General features: G+C 42.1%; 1 protein-coding gene across 1 annotated transcript in view; it reads left to right on the forward strand.

Moving 5' to 3' along the window:
* LONRF3 (LON peptidase N-terminal domain and ring finger 3) overlaps nucleotides 1-20,211 on the forward strand; it is a 37,397-nt gene that overhangs the window by 2,436 nt on the left and 14,750 nt on the right. The window contains exons 2-6 of the mRNA XM_045817694.1: nucleotides 1,217-1,335; nucleotides 3,664-3,786; nucleotides 9,989-10,253; nucleotides 11,025-11,115; nucleotides 19,001-19,115. Of these exons, the coding sequence (XP_045673650.1) occupies nucleotides 1,217-1,335; nucleotides 3,664-3,786; nucleotides 9,989-10,253; nucleotides 11,025-11,115; nucleotides 19,001-19,115 (713 nt within the window). The remainder of the gene's footprint in view (nucleotides 1-1,216; nucleotides 1,336-3,663; nucleotides 3,787-9,988; nucleotides 10,254-11,024; nucleotides 11,116-19,000; nucleotides 19,116-20,211) is intronic.

Raw genomic sequence — 20,211 nt, forward strand, 5'->3', positions numbered from 1 at the left:
CAGAAACGAAGGAACAGAGAGGACTGCAAACTTTTTGCTAATATATTTACAGTAAGGAATACGCACCCAAGCAAACCCTCAGCACACACCTTGGCGAGGGGGAGCCTGTTCCCTCAATATAAGCTGGAGGCAGGTCCCTCTGGAAGAGTACAGCAATGTGAGGAAGACAGGTGGAGGCCACTTAAGTCCAGATCTCCAAGAGAGGTTCCATTCTTTTCAGCCACCTCTGCAGGGCTCATTTTCCCTGGGGTTTTTCCTTGCATGGTCAGAGCAATCAGGGTGAAAATGTCAAGACTACTTCACCCTTCTAGGAGGAAAGGGGCCTTCCCAGCAAGGAGTATCTTTCTGCTGGAGGACGGCCAGGCTCTCCTCATTATTCTAAACAATGTATCCCCCCTTCAGAAAAAAACAAAACTGTCCCCCACCTCAGATTCTAAGTCTGGCCAGTTAACAATGAATCTGACCAACTAGCTGTGTGACTTTCAGCAGATGCCTTCCCTTCTCTGTGCTTGATTTTTTTCATCTGAAGAATGGGTTGGTTGAGCCAGATGGTTTCTGAAGGCCTGTCCAGCCCTGGCATCTAGTGATTCAGAGTGTTGGGACAGCCAACCTCACTTTATGTTCAGGAACCTTGCTCAGGTTCATTCACATTTGACCTTGGTAATGAAAGGATAGAGCCTTGCAAATACATTTCCATTTTCTTAGAGAAACTTCCTATGTTCACAGTTTCTACACAGAGAGGTTGCTGTTACCACCAGAGGACTAACTTGAACTGGTCTTCCTGGTGGCCAGGATGCAGGTCACATCTGGCCACCTCCCTCTTTCCACTCCTTGGCCTGTTTCCTTATGGGTAATACTTCACTCAGAAGCCAGGCTGCCAGTTGCTAGTCCCATATGACTACAAAGCAGGGTGCCAGGATTTGCTCTATGTCAAAGTTGTTGATGCATCACTGACACCACAGTCCCTCTAAGGAACTGCTTGAGAGAGGGGCAAAAATTATTTCTTTACAGCAGGGACATCTCAAAGCCAGAGTGGCTGGGGATGTGTGGTCAGCAGGGGCAATATTAGAAGTAGAAATTAAGTCTAACCTTTTGGATCTCCAAGAGAAAAGTCCCAGAAAACTTGCCATTTGCTTAAGATGTATCCTCATACAGGACTTATAATGTATTTCTGCTGGGGGCCATTAATGAGGGCTTTTTCTCCCTCATTTGGCAGCTCCGAATGACCACTTGCTTTATAGCAACCGGTCTCAAATTTATTTCACCTTGGAGTCTCATGAGGACGCACTGCATGATGCAGAAATAGCATGTAAGCTCCGCCCAATGGGTTTTAAGGTGAGTGTGGAATGGGAGGGATGGGAAGGGGCTATATTGTAGACAGGAATTGGCAAGAAGGGCTGCTGCTCAGGGTGGGGTGGAGGCATCAGAGATCAAGCAGAGCTGGGAGACAGCTTTTCAAAGGAGCTGAGGGTCCCTTGACAAAGGGTGTCTTAGGGGTCTTCAAGGCAACTGGATTTTTCTCCAATTTGATCTTCAATTGATGACCTGCACAGCAGCATGGACTTGGGAGCCCGATTATCTGAGTTTATGTCCCAACTCTGCTACTTTTATTAGCTGTGTGACCTTGGGCAAATTACTTAACCTCTCTGTGCCTCATCTTATCATCTATAAAATAAGGATATTCAAAGTGCTTACTTAAGAGCATTTGTTGTGGGGATTACATGAGCTAAAACATGTAAAGTGCTTAGAACAATGCCTGGCACAAAGCATTGTATAAATGTTTGCTGTCATCATCACCACCATTATTTTCCAGGGATAGTAGAAAGAAGAGGGTAGGAGAAGTATTGCTGGCTGGTTGTGCCATTTAGAGTTCTTAATATAGTCAGTCAACCTGCCAGTATCCACAAACATCTAGGTCACATAGAAGGGTGGGGAAAAAGACATGCTAAGCATCTCTCAGGATACCAGGATGCAAAGTGTCACTTTTTGCATCTGTGTGTGGCCTTAGCAACTGGCCTTCAGCCACATGTCAAAATTTGGTTTAGAAGATAAGATTTGAACCTGGACTCTACTTTTTCCTGGCTAAGTGACCATGGGGAAGTCACTTTACTCTCTGGACTCCAAGTGTCCTTGTTTGGAAAATGAAGCTATTGCTATCTTTCCTGATCACCTCTCACAGGGATGCAGTGAAGGTCACAGGTGAGCATGGCCAAAGGTCCATTCTGTCAGCTATAACACTTGCTGAGTCTTGGTGTAGTGCTCGCTCTGTGCAATCCTAGGATGCCTTCTTTGGACACTCAACTTATGCAAGTCCAGGTCCATGATTCCTTTATGAATTTCATGGGGCCAGATGTGCTCAGACTCAGGAATGCTTCCAATTCCAGAAAGACTTTAAATGAATTAACACCCTCAGAGACTTTTAGACAGTGTCTCATAATCAAACACACTAATGTTCCTGCAGTGTATTACATGACAATTCACACTAAGTGAGATAAAGAATATAATGCACTTCATGTCATTTTAGGTCAGGCTTTGCTACCTCATGACTTTTGATGTCAAACTTACAAAAATAACAGATTATCAAACATTTGGGGGGTTCTGGGAACTTCAGGTAAAACATACAATGCCATTAATGTCTAAGTGAATCTTATATGTCTTCCATGAGAAGATTTTCATGGGTAATGGATTAGTAGTATGTTCTCTTTGCCAAGGAATGCATTTACAGGTTGCTAAAAGTCATCAATGTCTTAACCCAAAGGAGCTTCAGTGAGAGCATTTCAGACCTTGCAGCAGCACAGGTCAGGGAGCTGTCCAGGGGTAAGAGGATTTCTCTTGCAATTTTTTTTACTCTTACCCTTGACCTAGGGCCTAAGAGTGGAGGTCTTGATAGTGCAGTGGGAAACAGGGCTGAGTAAGTAATGGACCCTTTGGGATGAAGTGGGAAAAGTAACTTCCCCAGTGGAGGAAGAGTTGATGGAAGTATTAAACAGGAGTTTCAGTTTCCCACAGGTAAGTGGAGAGGCTTACTTCTCTGCCCCTGGTTAGCCCTTTGAAGGGCAGTCTGCACTGTTGGGTAGAACTGTCTGAGGGTCCTAGACCACAGTTTTAGTTCCAGCTTTGTTGTTGAGGTCTCAGATAGGTGATATCCCTTCCCTTGGGCATCTTCTAAAACATGATCAGTAAGTGTAGGTGGTCATTCAAGCCAGTAATGTGGACAAGGCCTCTGCTTGACAAACTAGTTGGTACAAAGACATATTTGGGCAGGTCCTGAAAGCTGGTTAGTTTGTGTTGAAATGACTGTTAGTCCCTCCAGTTGTTGATCCCTTCAGTACAATGGTGGGGCCACGTGGTTGGGGGGTGGGAGGTAGTACTGCCCAGTGGTTAAAAATTTGGACTTCAGTGTCAGTCATTCCCAGGCTCAAACCCTGATTCCAGAATTTATCAGCTCTGTTACTTTGGGCAAGTCACTTATCTGGGTTTTAGTTTTGTTTTCTTTAAAATGGGCTTCAGAACAGTTGCCTACATTGTAGGGCTGTATAAAAGATAATCCTTTGAAATGCTTCAGGCAATAGTGAATATCTATGAAGTCTTTAGCTAGTGTTAAGAAGAGCAGTGTCAAGAAAGTGAATAAGAGGGGGATTGAATGCTAACATTTTCTTTTAGGCACACTTCAGGAAAGCGCAAGCCTTAGCCACCCTAGGCAAGGTGGAGGAAGCACTAAGAGAATTTCTATACTGTGTGTCCCTGGATGGAAAGAACAAAAGAGCAAGATCTGAAGCCCAAAGGGTGAGTTGAGATGACATCAGGTCCAGCTGCCCAGTGGGCTCCCATTTCACTGTCTTCTCCAGGAAGGGGAATGAGGGATCTGCCTTCCATGGCATTTGGGGTCTTGAGTTGGGGGGATCCCTGGGTTATGGAGACAGAATGGAGACACAAGTGCCAATTGATTGCTCCCAAATCACCCTCCTCTTGGTGTGTACAATTAGATAGACCTGTTGTTGCATTTCTGTAGGAACCTGTGAGAAATGTTCTTGCTTCTTTGACTCAGGATTTGGGTTTTCAGTGGGACAAAAAACAAGACAAAATAAATCCAAACTAGTTAACATGGGGATGGAGGCTCACTGAGGAGATTCTGGCTATTGACAGGAGGGCACAGGTGTGGGGCTGTCTGCAGCTGTATAGAACATTACTTTGACTGAGTCACAGCTTTACCAGCCACACTGGAAAGCCAGCTCCTCAGAAAGGATGCTGGTTCCCATCTCCCTTGCCATATGCACAACCTCAACCTTCAAGTCCATTGCTAGAAATAAAACACATACCCTATCTCACAAATGTAATTCAGGGGCCATTACAATATACAGTAGTACCTCAGTACTTGTCGTTAATTCATTCCAGAACTTGTGACAAGTGCCAAAACCAATGAGTACCATACGATAAAGCATTTTCCCTTGCGGGGTGGCGTCGTGACTCATACAAGTGCGATGAGTCCCGAGCAAGCACTGAGTGTTGAAACATTTTTTTCTTGTCAAAATGTGACAAGTAAGGGGTTTGACAAGTTCTGAAGCCAACGAGTACCAAGGTATGACTGTAATCCAAACAGTTGTTCCACCTCTTGAGTCCCAGGAGAATGTGGTTATTTGAAAAAGCTGCATGAAGTACTGAGAGTATTAGTGAAGGCTCAAGCATCCTCACTTTGCAGACTTTGTTACTTAGCCTTGTGCAGTGTGCTCTCAGTGTGCCTGGCTAATTGGCCTGAAGTTGGATGTTGACAGTCAGTGGTGGCCTCTGCTCTCCCTATGCCCCACCTCCAATTTACCACTACACCCCAAGTGCTTCTGTTCTAGTGTGGTTTGGCAGAGCATTAGATGAAAAAGGCAGCAAGAGACAGGACTGGTCTCCTGAAGGCTCCAGAAATGAATCTTCAGCAAAATCGATGTATGAAGGAAAGAGGAGCCCTGGAGGTTCTGCCTCTGACACATTTCTGGGGAGTTGTTTTGACCTGATTTGGGAATATGGACAAGGTAGTTCTTGAGAAAAGCACAGGTGGATCCTCCAAGCTGTGGACCCTTCCCCAAATCTTAAGTGTAGTCCATGGTGTGGATAATCATAATCATAATCATAATCATAATAATAGCCGACACTTATTGAGTGTTTCCTATGCACCAGGCAGTGTGCTAGGGCTCTCTGTGGAAGATATAATTTAATCCCCACAACATGTCTATGGGAATAGGTACTATTATTTGTCCCTATGTTACAAATAAGATGGATGAGGATTCTGAGGCTTGGTGACTTTCCCAAGGTCACACAGCTAGTGATTGGTGGAAGAGCATTCAAACCCAACTCTGCCTGCTTCCAGAGTCTGCCTTCTAGCTGCCTCACCATCCCGCTGTTCTGGGATGACACTCCAGGACTTTCAGCATTCATTGCTGGAGCTGGGCGAAGAGTAGCAATGGGACCATCAAGATCTGGACTGGCTGGACAGAGGCAGTTAGAAAAACCTTGACTTTGGGGACAGAGTATGCAAAGGCCAACAGAGGCAGATGTCAGGTTCAAGGATGAGAGGCATAAGCCACAGTGTTAGTCCTCAATGTGTTGAGGCTGAAGCTGGGGCAAGAATTTAGAGGCAAATATCCCCTAAGTGTGACAAGAGCATGATAGCCATTTAAGAACACTGAGGGCCCTCAGCAGTGTTTATTTACTGTATTTTCCCACTTTCAGATTTGATAGAGATGGTCCAGGTTCACTTGGCATTAATTAGTTACCTTAGACACAGACCTCAGATTCTTTTTTTCCCCTTCTTGACCCATTTGGGCCTTTTTTGGGCTGATACTGAAGTAGGTCTGACTTTCACGTATGTGGAATGATTATTCTCACTGATAGTTGACCCCAACTTTTGTTTTCCAAAGCCACTGGGAAGGCTGAGAATAAAATCTCAGGTAGTAAAAGGAAGAAACAAAGTGCTGCTATTGTTTCTGCCTTGTTTCCCTTGATCTCTCCCTTCTACCTCAGCTCCCTCTCACCAGCTCTGCCCTTTTTATCTTCATACCTTAAGATGGTGTGTGGCTGCTACTGAAGAGAATCACACTGTTTTGGGAAGAATGTGAGAGATTGCTTTAGAAATGAGTTGATCCTGTTGGGCCATTCAGGACGGCTTCTGAGAGCCAACTTTGGCTTCTGTGCAGGAGAGGCCCTGAAAGCTGGCATTTATGCCCCTGGGTACTGTAAGTGCCTCCTCACCTCACTCCTTTACCAACTTAGACCTAGGAAGTGGGTTTCCAGAAATGGAAAGATACAGATCTGTCTGAGGACTTTGGGCCAAACCCAAGGGCTCTTCCTGGGTCCTGGGATGGATAAGTGTCTTAATTCAATTCCATCCAGTGTGATGAGTATATGTTGGACATCTATATGTGACCTCTAGAAGCTGCCCATCTGGTGAGAGAGAAAGACTTATATCTGTGATAAAATTTGAGGCTGACACGAGACTATGCAGTGTAAGGTGCTATATTATAGTTTAATGGAGAACACGAAAGGACAGGTGACATCAGGGAGGCTGGAGTAGTAGGGGTAGGTAGCACTGGAACTGAGCCTTGAAGGCTGAGCAGGGTTTGGTTACGTGGTAAGTGCTGGCATCTGAAGGAACATCATGAAGGAACTGTGGGGGCCAGCAAAGGGACAAGTCAAACTGGAGAGAGTTTGGTCAGAGTTTCTGTCAGGTTCCCTTGATCAGTTAATATCCTGACTATGTACCCTGAACAAGGGGGTGAAGCATCCTTTAGTGGGTCTCCAAACACTGCAGGGGCCTCTCAGTGGTGAACACTTGAATGTTTTAGAAGCCAAGTGACCTGTTCCGTGTTACATGTTACATACAATATATACACATGTATTCACAGTCCCTGTTGGCACAGGGGCAAATTGAGGCAAGAATATAGGCAGCCAATGATGCAGCCTATACTAGAACACCTGTCATTGACTCCCAGTCCCTTCTGGATCTTCTCACCCAACAGGCTTATCCAATCACAATGGAACCAGCTATACACTGGAACTTGTCTGCCCCAGTACTAGTGTTTGAAGTTACTTGACTTTCTTTGAAAAGTGAAGGTCAGAATAGAGGACAAGAGGCTGGGAACAGGGAGGAAGGTCAGCTTCTGCTTTTTCTAACACTTCAGTGCGAAAGGGATTAAAGATCCAGGGATGATGGTTAAGAAAAGAGGAAGTAAAATGGACAGGCAAAGGGAAGAAATATCGGAACCTAGAAGACAATGGTAGACTTTTACCCACTGAGGTATTACAAACATGCTTCCAGGTCCCCCAGGTGATGTTTGTCTCCTGCCTTCACTTCTTTGTCCCTTTTCTCCTAAATAGGTTTTTAAACCCTATGCAGATATTTCTATGTAGTGGTAGCACTGGGGTGATAGTTCTTAAGTTTGACTAGGGTGACAGAGGCATCTGTGATGCCTTTTAAAAATGCAGATTCTTGGGCCACACTTCAGACCTGGGGAGCCAGGCATGGGAACTCAGAAGCTGGACTTTTAGTAAGCTCCCAAGAGATTCTGATGCATGTTGAAGTGAGGACTCCAGCAGTGGTCTGCCCTGGTCTGCCCTGGTCTGCCCTGGTCTATCTGGTCCAAGGCTTCCCCCCTGGAGTTTTGCCCTGCAAGGTTTGCCCCCTGCCCCTTCCTACCCCTCCCCCTTCACCTTAGTCCCTGTGGAAATTTAAGTAGTGAAGTCTTCTGTTTTATGTCACAGCTTCTCCTTAGTTTCTTTTCACCATCAGTCCCGGGGGATTCTCAGGAACATTCTCCCGATATCCTGAAGCTGTTGGCACCTCACCCTAGATTAAAGGAACACGTAGAGTCAATGGCTACTGAAGGCACCAGCCATAATCTACCAAAGTTGTCACAGGTAAAACTCAACTCACCCAGCTTGTTTGTGACGCTTCGTTTGGCTGTTTTGTGGGCAAGCCTGGGGAGTGAGCCCTACCTCTCCTACTTCAGTTCCTGAGAAAGAAGAAATGGAATGGCTAGTGGTTATGTTCTTTGTTAGAAGGTTACTTCTTAAAGATAAGACTGGATTTCAGGCATGGTCCCAGGGTTTATGATTTGTTACATTTATTTTTCAGTTCTTGGTTTAGACCCAGCTGAGAGAGATTTGACAGAACTGGGAAGGAATTGGTCCTCTTCTGTTGGAGCCATTCAATGAGGTGGCTTTATCAGCCTAGGGGTGGAGCCTGGGAAAAGGGCCTGACAGCTCCTCCTTTCCTGCTTTTTGTTTGTTCAACTTGCTGGTCTTTGAGCACCAGCTGATTTCCTTGTGTAAAGACAAGTCCATTTGATTCCCAAGTGGAAGTAATTACCTATTCCTGCAACATGCCTCATACACGTAAGTAGACTTCCAGTACCTATTTGAGGATGAGAAAAGGAAAGCAATTAGGGAAGGGTTAAGTTCCTGGGAGGAAGACAGGTATTTGTGCTTTTCTTTGAAAACAAAGGAACAGAATCACGGAGAGATGGGTTCCAGGCCCTGGCTTTCTCAGCAGACCACAAGTGGGAAGCCGCTGGGGTGCAGACTTGAAGGCAGGGTTTAGTACTGACTACTTCAACTCCTTGGGACTGCAGTCCCTGCTCCACTTGGGCCCTGTGTTCTTCCCCTGTGTGGAAGCCCTGGGATCTCTGTGGCTTCTTGGATTCTCTGGCAAGTAGAAACCTTACATTGTCCCAGTTTCTCTCCCTGCTCAGGAGGAGGAATGAAATGCAGGTGTTTCCAACTCAAAAAGGGGGAAGGCAGAACTCAGAGTATCTTCTAAAGTCAGAGAAGCCTTAGTACATTTCAATAATTGTATGAGATCATGATTACATGAGTAAGAACACTAACACTGAAGCAAAGTGCCTGGAGTGACTTCTAATTGTAATTCAATCCAAAATGAAGAAAAAGGGCACCCCTGGCTTTCCAGTGAGAGCCAGCTGGGGAACAGGGACAGGGTTTCCATCTCAACTGTGCTTTGCAAAGCAGGGTCCTCCTGTTTAGACAATGCCTAGGGCTCATGAGAGTAGAGGACACAGCATTGTTATGGTGCTGGGAAAAAAATCCCTGAACTCCCCAGGTTAGAGACTGAGAAAACCCACAGCCTTTTTCTCCTCACTGCATTGTTTTCTTCCAACCTTATGGCTCTCATTTTTCATCTGTCTACCAATTTTTTTGGCTGGGGTTGGAAGGGAAACAGGAACATGGGCATTTGGACCTGTAGACTATGGATTTAGAATAGAGAGGGATTCTCCAGGTAAATCCGCATAAACACTTTGTCATTGGATTTATTTCTAGATCCATTTTCAAATATCCCTCTCCTGGACAAACATTCTTTAAAAGGCTAGAGACATTATTGATTGTTTTACCCAATGATTTTTTCTCTTTTTCAGATTTCTTCCTTAAAATCTAGTAAAGGGAATAGTTTGGACCTAGTTCATTTGAACAGTATAAGATATACCTCTGGAGCATGAGGTAACTCTGCAGGCCTATGGACATACCTGTGCCAAAGCCTTACTTAAAGTCCTTTTGGAGCTGGGCTGTGGGGCTTGCAGCTAGCCTAGAATGGTGGTAAGGTGAGAGGAAGCACTGAGTGACAGGGTACCCTCACTGCATGCCTTGCTTTCCTTAATGTTGGTAACTGGGGAATGATCTGGATAGGAGAGGGGACTGGTGCTACATCTTACATTTCTCCCCTTCACCACTGCCCAAGGAATCTCTCCTCTACATGCCTTTCTGTCCTTGTCTAGGGAAGTCCCTCCACTCTGCCCAAGCTGGGCATGCCTTTGTCATTGATGATATGTAGGCAGAAGTAGGAAGTATGCCTTATGACTACTCTCCCCAGTTAAGCTACGTGTCCACTAAATGATCAGAGCTGCGTAGTTCTCTCTCTGTCTCTTGTGGATGAATATCAGAGCACGGTATTGGTCCTTAGTAGATTCTGATCTTTGGCTCTTTCTTCCTCTAGGAAAATATGGAGCTCCCACATTGTTCCAGTAAGGAGGATGCAGCAGCCAGTGGGGACCATAAAAGCCTGATGAACCCAGTGAAAGTAAAGGAGGATGGGCAGCGAGGTGACATGAAACACCAGGAAGGAGAAGAGGAGGAGAAGGGGGACTCTGCCTCTCTAGAAGCTGCCTGCATCAAGACTGGCAAATGCCAGGAAAAGAAAAGGAAACATTGTCAGATTGAACCCCAAGACACAGGGGTGCCTAATAAAGCCTCTAAGCCAGGTACAGACTCTACCCAGGGTGAAAGGGGCTTGGAGGAGATGCCTGGGTTCCCCAGTATATACAAGTTTTTTTTGCTCTCCATATAAGGGCTCCTGAAGCTCTGGGTGTGTGGCCCTGCTCTGGCACTTAGCTGTGACACCTCAGGAGTTGCTGGGAAGTTTCTATGAGAACATGCACAGTTCCCAGCGTACTGCCAGTGCTCAAGAATAATTATAATGGAAAGCCAAGGCATAAGGTCAAGCACAGTCTCAAGCAATGATACCCAATGCCCTTGATGGTGTCACTTCTTGCGAGGCCAAACTCTCCCTACCCCGATCCCTGTTCCAGGAATGAAGGACCAGCCGTGTGATCAGGCTCATTCCCAGTTGTGTTTCTGTAGGTAGGCATCTGAGAAGCAGCAGCTGCAGCTCAATAGCTTTCTAAGAGAGGTGGGTAGTGCCAAGATTCAGTATCAGCTTTGAAGGCCCAGCGCATTCCATGGAGTTGCTGCTGCTGCTCCTGCTGTATGAGATGCCTGTTATGCTAGAATGAAGTCCCCAGGGCTCCTGGAGATCCCCTAACTTGCACTTCTCTTTTAGTAGGGCTGTTGGACACCTTGAGAGTCTAATTCAGGGTGTCCCATTCTCACTGGGTCAGGTGGCCACTAAATCAACTTTCTAGAAGGGGGTGAGTGTGGAAACCAAAAAAAGTAATTGGGTTCTTTAGCCTCAGAAGTACAGACTGTGAAGCCAAGGTAGGTCCAGCTCTGACTTATTGCTTTCTAAATCACAGATCCTCCCATCAATATGGAGGCCAAACCTGCTCTTAGTGTTCCCCTGGTATCTTTTGACGCATCTGACCTTGAATGCTCCCTATGTATGAGGTATGTGATGTGTGGTATCACTTACTGCCTGAGCAGTATTCCTCTCTGGCGTGTAGATCTTTCTGCTAGCGATGCACTGCTCCATCGGTTAGCACATAAAAACATGGTTCCAATGAAAAGGAGATTACATCAATTGTGACATACACTAGCTTGTGTCCTCTGTTTACTGATTGCATTCCCTATACTTGGAAATACTGAGAGAGTGGAAAGAAATGTTCTACTCAGAGGTCACAACCTGGCAGCCCCCAGGCTGAATGTCTTGTGTTTGGTCTTCACAGGATTTTTTTTGTTGTGAAATGCAAGTATCTTGAGACAGGACACACACTCTCCAGTTGGTAATGGTCCCTCCCCCACTCACTTCCTTACATTAGCCTGCATCTCACATTTGCATCACTTTCCTGGCCTTTATAGGTATCTAGATTATGACTCTGAAACTAATGTTAACTACTGGATCAAGACCTCAAAGCTCAAGGCCTAATGTCAGTGCCACAGGTCTATTCTTTGGAAACAAAGTAGAAGGCCTGCCTAGTGTTTGTTTTGTTCCATGAAGAGGATTAGTAGTAAGCCTGTACTGCTTGGCCAAGCATCTTTCCTTCTCCCAGTGTATTATCATCTGAACTTTTTCAGATATCTTGAGAGGCAAATTATCCAAATGCCTCCCTACCCAACCAAAGGAAGCTGCTATAATCATGGTCTATGTGGAAAAACAAAATACTTTCATTTGTTTTATTTCAAAGCTGTGACTTTGTGGCTAAGAAGAGGAGCTCCAAAGCTAGAGAGCCTGGGCTTGAGCCATGGCTCTGCCACTTACTAGCTGTTGGACCTGCAGCACATGACTCTGTGCCACTGGTTTCTCATTAGTAAAATAGATAACAGTGGTCCCTATCCTATGGGGTGGTTATGATTAATTGAGAAAATTTACTTAAAACAATTAGCATAGTGCCTGACATGGAGTAAGTACTCAATAAATGTTAATTACTTTTTTGTCTTAGACCATAGGTTCCTTACTTTAGGTCCATGAGGAGGTTCCATGTATACATTCTAACAGATCTACAGATTCCCTGGTGTTGTATGTAAAAGTGTACAAGGTCCACAGTTTTCAGTAAAGTCCCAAATCTGTCTTTTTTTTTCTAAAAGAATGCAAAAGGAGATTGAGATACTTGCACAAAAGTTGTTCAGATGGTTGAGGCAAGAGAAGATATGTCAAGAAAAAAAAGCTTTTGGTCCATCACACAGTAGGATCCAGCCAGCAGAGGATCCTCAGATATTTTCTTGTCCTTTACAAGCCTTCCATATCAATCACATCCATTTGTACTCAGAATGACTTTTCTTGCCATCCTGAATAAAAATGAGTAAGGCAGCCATTACCTGAACATCTACCTTTTGTTTCTCTTAAAAGAATTAGAGTTGGCAGATTTGCTCATGAGCTCAGACAGATGTGATAATGAACAGTTCAACAGATGGAATATAGAAGCACTCAAGGAAAGCCTTCCATATGCTGTTGGGAGTTTGTTTCCTTTTACCACCTCCCTCTCCTCCACAAAGTGGCAGGTGGGTCATGCCAGAACCAAAGTATGGGGTAGAGAAACTGCTTCCCAGCAGAGCAATGGGCTTCCACAGGAAATGCTATGGTGGCTCTAAGCCTGTGATGTGAGCTGTGGACTTTCATATGTCAAACTTTGAGAGACTTGATTCAGCTTGCTCAGAAAGCCCAACTCTTTGGTGTACTTACCCCTTTTCCTGACATCCAGGGGACACAGAATCAAAAACACAGACTCATACTGTTTGTGTTTTCCCTGAGGACTAAGAATCCTGAGGTTGAAGTTCTTTTGTTCCCTTTCCTCTGTTTTCTCCCTTTCATCTTGTTTGTCCCTGGTCTCAACAGGGGGCTTCAGAGAAGGGTTAGAAATCTGGTCCAAGAAGTAAACACCAAGATAAGACCCCTTTTAGTTTTCTTGCTCTGACTTTAAAAGCTATTATTCCCTTATCCTGCCCCCTCTGTTCCAAGTGAGAATTCAAAACAAAAAGCCATGTTTGTCTGGAGTGGCTCTTTTATAGGTCAGGGAGTTATAGGGGGACCCTAGCTGCTTTATGGCAAAAAGAAACCTTCCAAATTCAGAGAACACTTCTGATCTCAAGGCTCTTAAAACTGTAACCCTTTGTTAGAAGCATGTAGTTCCCTTTTCAACTAGGTTCGTCTCTAAGTCACAATTCAGATGTTGATAGGGGCTATTTCATATACATGCTTTAGCTTGAATTATTGTAGTCTCAAAAAAGCTCCTGTTTCACTTCTCTTTAGTGTTTTTCTTCTTATCATTGTGGTTAGGATTATTACTAGGTTCTGTTATGACCCTCATGTGTCTTTGGGGGAGAAGGTCTAAGGGGACAGATATTTTAAAACAATCTGCTGGGTCGTAAACTAGACATTTGTATCTTCTATGCAAGTTTCTAGAATTAACTGCAGTCCTGTGGTGCTGCATTGGTAGAAGATGAGTTAGAGTGCGAATTTATCTATTGTGAGTCTAGGGAGAAAATAAGGAACAGCTTATAAATTCCGCAGGAAAGGGTGAAAAGAGTGAATGGAGCAATAACTGGCGGCTGCATTCATGAGGAAGTTTTCAGTCTCCAACTCTCCCTTTGCTGGGCAGGTTTCTTCCTAATTCCAACACCTCAGAATTCTGCCCCTCAGTCTTTGGTGACAGAAAATCCTCCCTTGAGATTTACCTGATATGGATACCCTAGTCATGGGGTGTCACCTCTGGGGCTCCTGTGGAGAAGCACCTTTGGGTGACAAGAATATTCTGAGATATGGAGCAAGAATGTTTGATATCTGAACCAGTTACCTAATGACCCAGTGACCTCTTTGTCAATTAAAACAAAAAAAACTTTATATTTAACCTAAGTTTAGCTATTCAACCACCTGGGTGTTAAGGAGTCAGTTCTTTCTGTTCTATTCTATTCTCTATCCCTCTGTCTATCTCCCCCTCCTTCTCTGTCCCTCTTTGCTGTCATTTGATAGCAGCAGAGGAACACAATACAAGGATGTAACTGGTAGGAAAAGATAGCTATTTTCAGATAACCTAAACATTTTATCCAGGCTGAGATCTAACTGAAAACATTTATTATTACTATTGTTTAATCCCTCATGTAACAAGGTAAAATGTTTTCCTGTGGAAAACTCTGGCTCTATTCTGATTTGTAAATGTATCCATGAAGTGTTTGCTGAAATCATTGTCAAAAGTGGTAAAGAAAAAATAGAAGAATTTGAGAGTATATCTGTTATCTAGCTCCCTATCTATCTATCTATCTATCTATCTATGCATCCATCCATCTATCTCTACAGAGTTGTCTCTCAAGGGAGAGGAGAAGGGAGGGAAGGAAACAGAAACAGAGGGAGAAAAGTGTGTGTGAGTATGTGCTTCTACATGTACAGGGATGATGTCTGTTCTAGAGATAGAGGTATACACAGTCATGGCCATGTCATATGGTGGAGAAAGAAGATGTGGCTGGGAATCAGATGTGACATCATAGCCAAGCCCTCATTAACCATGTGACCTTGGGCAAGTTATTTAACTTGTCTGGACCTTAATTTCCTCAGTCATAAAATGGAGCTAATAATAATTATTGCCTATTAATATATAAACTTATGTGAACACACCCATAGTATTGTACACACCCAGAATAGCAGTAGGACAATAGGAACAACATTCCATCTGTTTCTAATCACTTTACTCAGTCAGCCTTTGTAGTACAGTCACTCTGAATATAGAAGAGAATTCAGTGTTGAAAGGTGATATATTCTAAGCATTTGAACCTTGAGTTATTTCAAAGCAATAATTATGTGCCATCTGTGGCAGCACTTTTGTTTGTGACCATGCAGATCAGGGCCATTTAATCATAGCTCTTACAAAGAGCTGCTGTATCCTTTTGTATGTATTTCACTCATCTGCTCATAAAATGTCAGCAGTTATTGCAATTAATTAACGAGCTATATCATTGTCATTTTATGTGAATTACATTGTTAAATGAACTAAAGATCCAATACTGAAATTCTCAGGCAAAATAGTTTTGCAGATACAGATTCACCAATCATCTTCATCATTAGCCTCACTGAATAATGTAAAGCATTCAAATTCATGAGACTGACATTACTGAGGAAGTGAGATACTCTGGTTTGGCTGTGTTAGTACTTAGATCACAGTGTGAGTCCCCAATCAGCCTGTAAATCACACTTTTGAACAACATTTTAATTGTGAAATATACATGGTGGGAAAGTACATAAAATATAAGTGTATGCTCTTACCAAAATATTGTAAAGAGGACACTCATACAACCCATCTCGGTTCAAGAAATGAAAGTGTCAACACCCAAGAAGCTGCCCAGACACCACTTTCAAATCACAACTCCCTCACCCTCCTCCTGAAACCACTATCTTCACTTTTATCTTTTCTTTAAAAAGATAGTTTTACCACCCATGTATGCATCTCTAAACAGTGTAATTTAGTTTTGCCTATTTTTTTTTAAAAATCCATTATGTAAATAGAATTATCCTGAATATATTCTTTTGTTCTGCCTTCTTTCCCTCAGTATTAAGATTTACCAATGTTATTATAGGTAGGTGAAGTTTGTTCATTTTCATAAGTGTACATATATTGTCCCATTGTATGAATCTACCACAATTATTAGTTCTATTATAGATGGATATTTGGGCATTTTCCAGTTTGGGGCTGTTATGAAGAACATTGCTATGAACAGTTTTTATGTATGCTGGTGCATATAAGTCTTCACCCATTTTCGATTAGGTTCTCTCTTATTTTCTTAATGACTAGCAGGAACTCTATGGGTGTTCTAGATACAAGTCTTTTGTTAGTCAGTGGTGCTGCAAGCACCCTCTCTCATTCTGTGGCTTGCCTATTTGCTTTCTTAATGGCATCTTTTCATGAACTTGCAAGTTCTTAATTTTAATGAAGTAAAAATTACCAATCTCTTCAGTTATAGTTAGTGTTTTTTGTATGTGTCTTGTTTAAGAAATCTTTTTTTTAAACCTTGAGGTCATAAAGATATTCTATTTATCTTCTAAAAGCTTTACTGTTTGTCTTTCACACTTATTTTTACAGCCCACATGGAACTGATTTTTGTGTATAGTGTTAGAAATGGTTTAACTCCATTTCCCTCTGTGGATAACCAACTATTCCCAAATAGTGCTTATTGTGCTTGCTTCGGCAACATATATACCAACTAGCATTTATTGAGAATGCTATTTATGTACTGAAAATCTCCCTTCTGTTTTGAAATGTCACATTTGTCATAAATCAGAAATCTGTGTCTGGATCTATTTCTGGGCTTTCTATTCTATTCCACAGATTTATGTGTCCTTGTGCTAGTCCTAAACTGTTTTAATCACTAGAGCTTTATAAATTCTGACGTCTGGTAGACCAAGTCCTCCCACATTATTGCTCTTCAGAAGTGTCTTGGCTCTTCTTGGTTCTGTGACTTGCCTTATAAAGTGTAGAATGCAACTTGTTCCACAAAAACAAACAAATAAGTGAAATAACCTGAGGGATTTGTATTGGTGCTTATTTAGGTCTTCTTTATTTTCTTTCAATGAAGCGTTTGTAGTTGTTTCCAATAGCAGTGTTGTACAACTTTTGTTAGATTTATTCTTGGGCACTTGACTTTAAAAAGCAATTGTAAATGTCATTTTTAAAAATCAATTTTCTCATGTTTGTTGCTGATATATAGAATACTGTTGTATGTGTACTTTTGTAGTATTGTGAATTCTATAACTAGAATTCTAATTCTAGTATTGTAACCTTGTGAATTCTAGCAACTCTTATTAATTCTAATAATCATTAGGTAGACTCTTTTAGATTTTCTAAGTTCACCATCATACTATTTGTGAATAATGACAGATTTGGTGTTTTTTCTTCCCAGCTCTCAAACTTTGATTTATTTTTCTTTTTGCCTTAGTGAACCAGTTAGGACCTCCATCATAAAGAGGGTTTTTTGAAAAGTAATTTTACTTTTTGGACGATGTAATAACTAAAATGCATTACTTGAAAGTAAGTTAGTTACTTTTAAAACAGGGTTATAACATTCAAAAAGTAGAACAAAGTGAATATATGAAAAGTCTTGCTCCTACTCCAGATCTACAATGGCTTGTTAAAAATATCAAATCACTGTCCCTCTCCTTGACCTGCTGACTGACCAAGTTTATCCAGCAGGGATTCGCCATGTCTACATGTTTAAAGCTCCACAGGTGACAGAAGGTATTGCCTCTGCACAGATTAGTAGGAGTGTATGATACAGTGATTCTCAACTCTGGTTGCACATTAAAACCACCCAAGGAGCTTTAAAAAGTCCTGATGCCTGACTGGCCCTTACTCTGAACCAACTGATGTGAATCTCTGCAGATGTGGTCCCGGGCATGTGTAGTTCTTAAAAGTCCCCCAAGTGATGGGGAGGGAAGGATGAGGAGGAATCAGAGGGAGGGTTTACAAAGGGGCATGAGATGTTTGAGGGTGACAGATATGTTCACAATCTTGATTGTGTAGATGATTTCATAGGTGTGTGCATATGTTACAACTTACCAAACTGTATAATTTAAGTATGTACAGTTTATCACATGTCAATTATACATCAATAAAGCTGTTTAAAGAAAAAGCTCCCCAGTAGACTCTCACACACAGCAACAGTTGAGAATCATTGTTCTAATAGAAAGAACACATGACTGGAGTGAAGCTGGAGATCCTTTCATTGGCCAACAGTTAACTGTGTACATATAGATAAGCAACTGAATCCCCCCTAGACTTCAGTTTCATTCTGGTTGATGAGTTCAATTTTTTCTCAAGTACTTTTCAGCTCTGATATTTTGATTCTTATGCTCAGTCTGGCAGTGTGGGCCAGGCTGCTGATGCACCTCTCAGCCAAATCCACATGAGGGGGCTGTGCAGCTGGTAGCCTCTCCTCTCAACGGATGCTCTTGTGAGGTCAAAATAGTCTGGTCAGGGTCTTTCCCTTCTTTCTGTCCTCTTGGTGAGTGAGAGCTCCATTTATAAATCATCATTTTTAGCTGCCCCAACCCAGTGGTTCTGCTACAGGTGAGCCTTTCTTTAAGCAAAGTAAATCCATGAATCTCTCAATGTACAGAATAGCTTTTAAAAAGACCCCCAGATTACTTCAAAAACACATCCAGCTCCCACAAAACAATTAAAATAGAATTTAAGTGAAGTATATATATGCATATATATGTACATATGTATGTAAATATCTATCAGTAAGCACGTTAATAATATTACTCTACTGCTCCTAGAACAATGATTCATTCATACAAAACACAGTTATATTGATATGTTTGTTACAGGTGCAATTTCAAGATCCTTCAAGGAGTAAATATTGTGTAGGTACAAAATACAGTCAAGGTTAGCAAAGAAACCAAATCTTTTTCCATTGCCATGTGATATAAAGTAGTTAAACAGGTAAACATATGAATATGTGTGTGTTTATCTATCTGTGTGTTTGCATATACTCAGGTGAAGAGGTTGGCTAAATATTTTAGAATAGAAGAATCTATTCAGACACTCTATGTATTCATCTATAGAGAGTGAAAAAAATCTGGATGCCCCAGAAGAGACTGACTAGAACTAATGTTACAAAATGATCTAGCTATGTCCTGAACTTTAATAAATGCATTCTTTTACAATTCAGCTCAGAAATAAAAAGCAAATGCTTTTCTGAAGTGAAACAACATGGATTAAGAAAAAATGAACTGCCCCCAACATGCAGAATTTTCCAAATAATACTATAAAACCTTAAAATTCAGTAGCTCTGTCTTTTATTTTTGGTCTTATTGTAATTTTCTTCCATTTTGATTTCTAAATTTCAGATTATTCTATGAGCCAGTCACAACACCTTGTGGACACACATTTTGCTTAAAATGCCTTGAAAGATGCCTAGATCACAATGCGAAGTGTCCACTGTGCAAAGATGGTCTTTCACAGGTAAAACATTGTTTTTTTCCTGGTTTGGTTGGCATATTTGGAATTGGGTACTTAACAGAGTGTCCTCTTGTATCCCAAGCCACTGCACTGTGCTAGGGCAAAATACCCACTAGACCATCTATCTTTCTCCTGTTTTACAGCAAACTCCTCTCCTCTCCACAAAGTCCTTTAGAAAAATGAGGCAACACCTAGCTTTTTATAAACTGTTGGTAATTAAATGAATTTGTATTGGAAACAAAAGTATTACATTGATGATAAAGATGGATCTTGGTTCTATTCCCATAATGGCACCTGATTCACTGTAATGTTGAGTAAATCTTGTATTCTCTCTTGGCTTTTACTAGATAAGCTCTACTTCCCCTTATCATCAATGTTAATTCTATGGTTTGAAGACATCATTCCCAAGGCTGCAGAAACTTTATGGACCTTCAATGTCATTCTTCTTCTGCCCCTCAGCAGCCACTGTATTTATTAGTAGATCCTTGGCTACTTGAAAAGCTCTGGGACTTCCAGGTCCTCTAAAATGAATCACACAAATTACCACCTTCCTTTTTCAAGTGGACCTGATGGAATTTTCTTTAGCACAAGAAGACCAAGGAGTCCATTTTGTTTTCCCTCCCTCAAGAACTTGCATGCCACATTTTAAAATCAGTATTAATGTTCCTTGACCCCTGTCATCCTCGAGGAGAGGTTGGTGACACAAGACTATTTCTAAGTGAATGTAGGTCCAGAGAAGTCATATATTGAGCTTTACCAACACTGCAACATTTAAACTAAGGCAATGGAGTGAAATAATCATCCAGGATAATCCTGAGAGTTTGTATTGGGTTGGGGGAGAGTCAGTGTTATACCTTGCCTAGGTAAAGGGGTAGGATTTGCTACTGATTGTATGTAAGAAGCATACAGTCCTTATACTTAAATAATACATTTGTATTATGGTAACACTGCAACATTCAGATAAGCAGAAAGTTTACCATTATGTTCATCACCTGGAGAAAACTACCATTAATAGTTTAGTATGTGCCTTTGCTGAGTTTTTGTTTTAGCATTAGTAGAAGACTCACCTCCTTCTTGGGTTAGCTACCTCCTGAGTTAT

This window comes from Phyllostomus hastatus, unplaced genomic scaffold (genome assembly GCF_019186645.2).
Source record: "Phyllostomus hastatus isolate PE091 unplaced genomic scaffold, TTU_PhHast_1.1 phas_scaffold_28, whole genome shotgun sequence".
Lineage (NCBI taxonomy): Eukaryota > Metazoa > Chordata > Mammalia > Chiroptera > Phyllostomidae > Phyllostomus > Phyllostomus hastatus.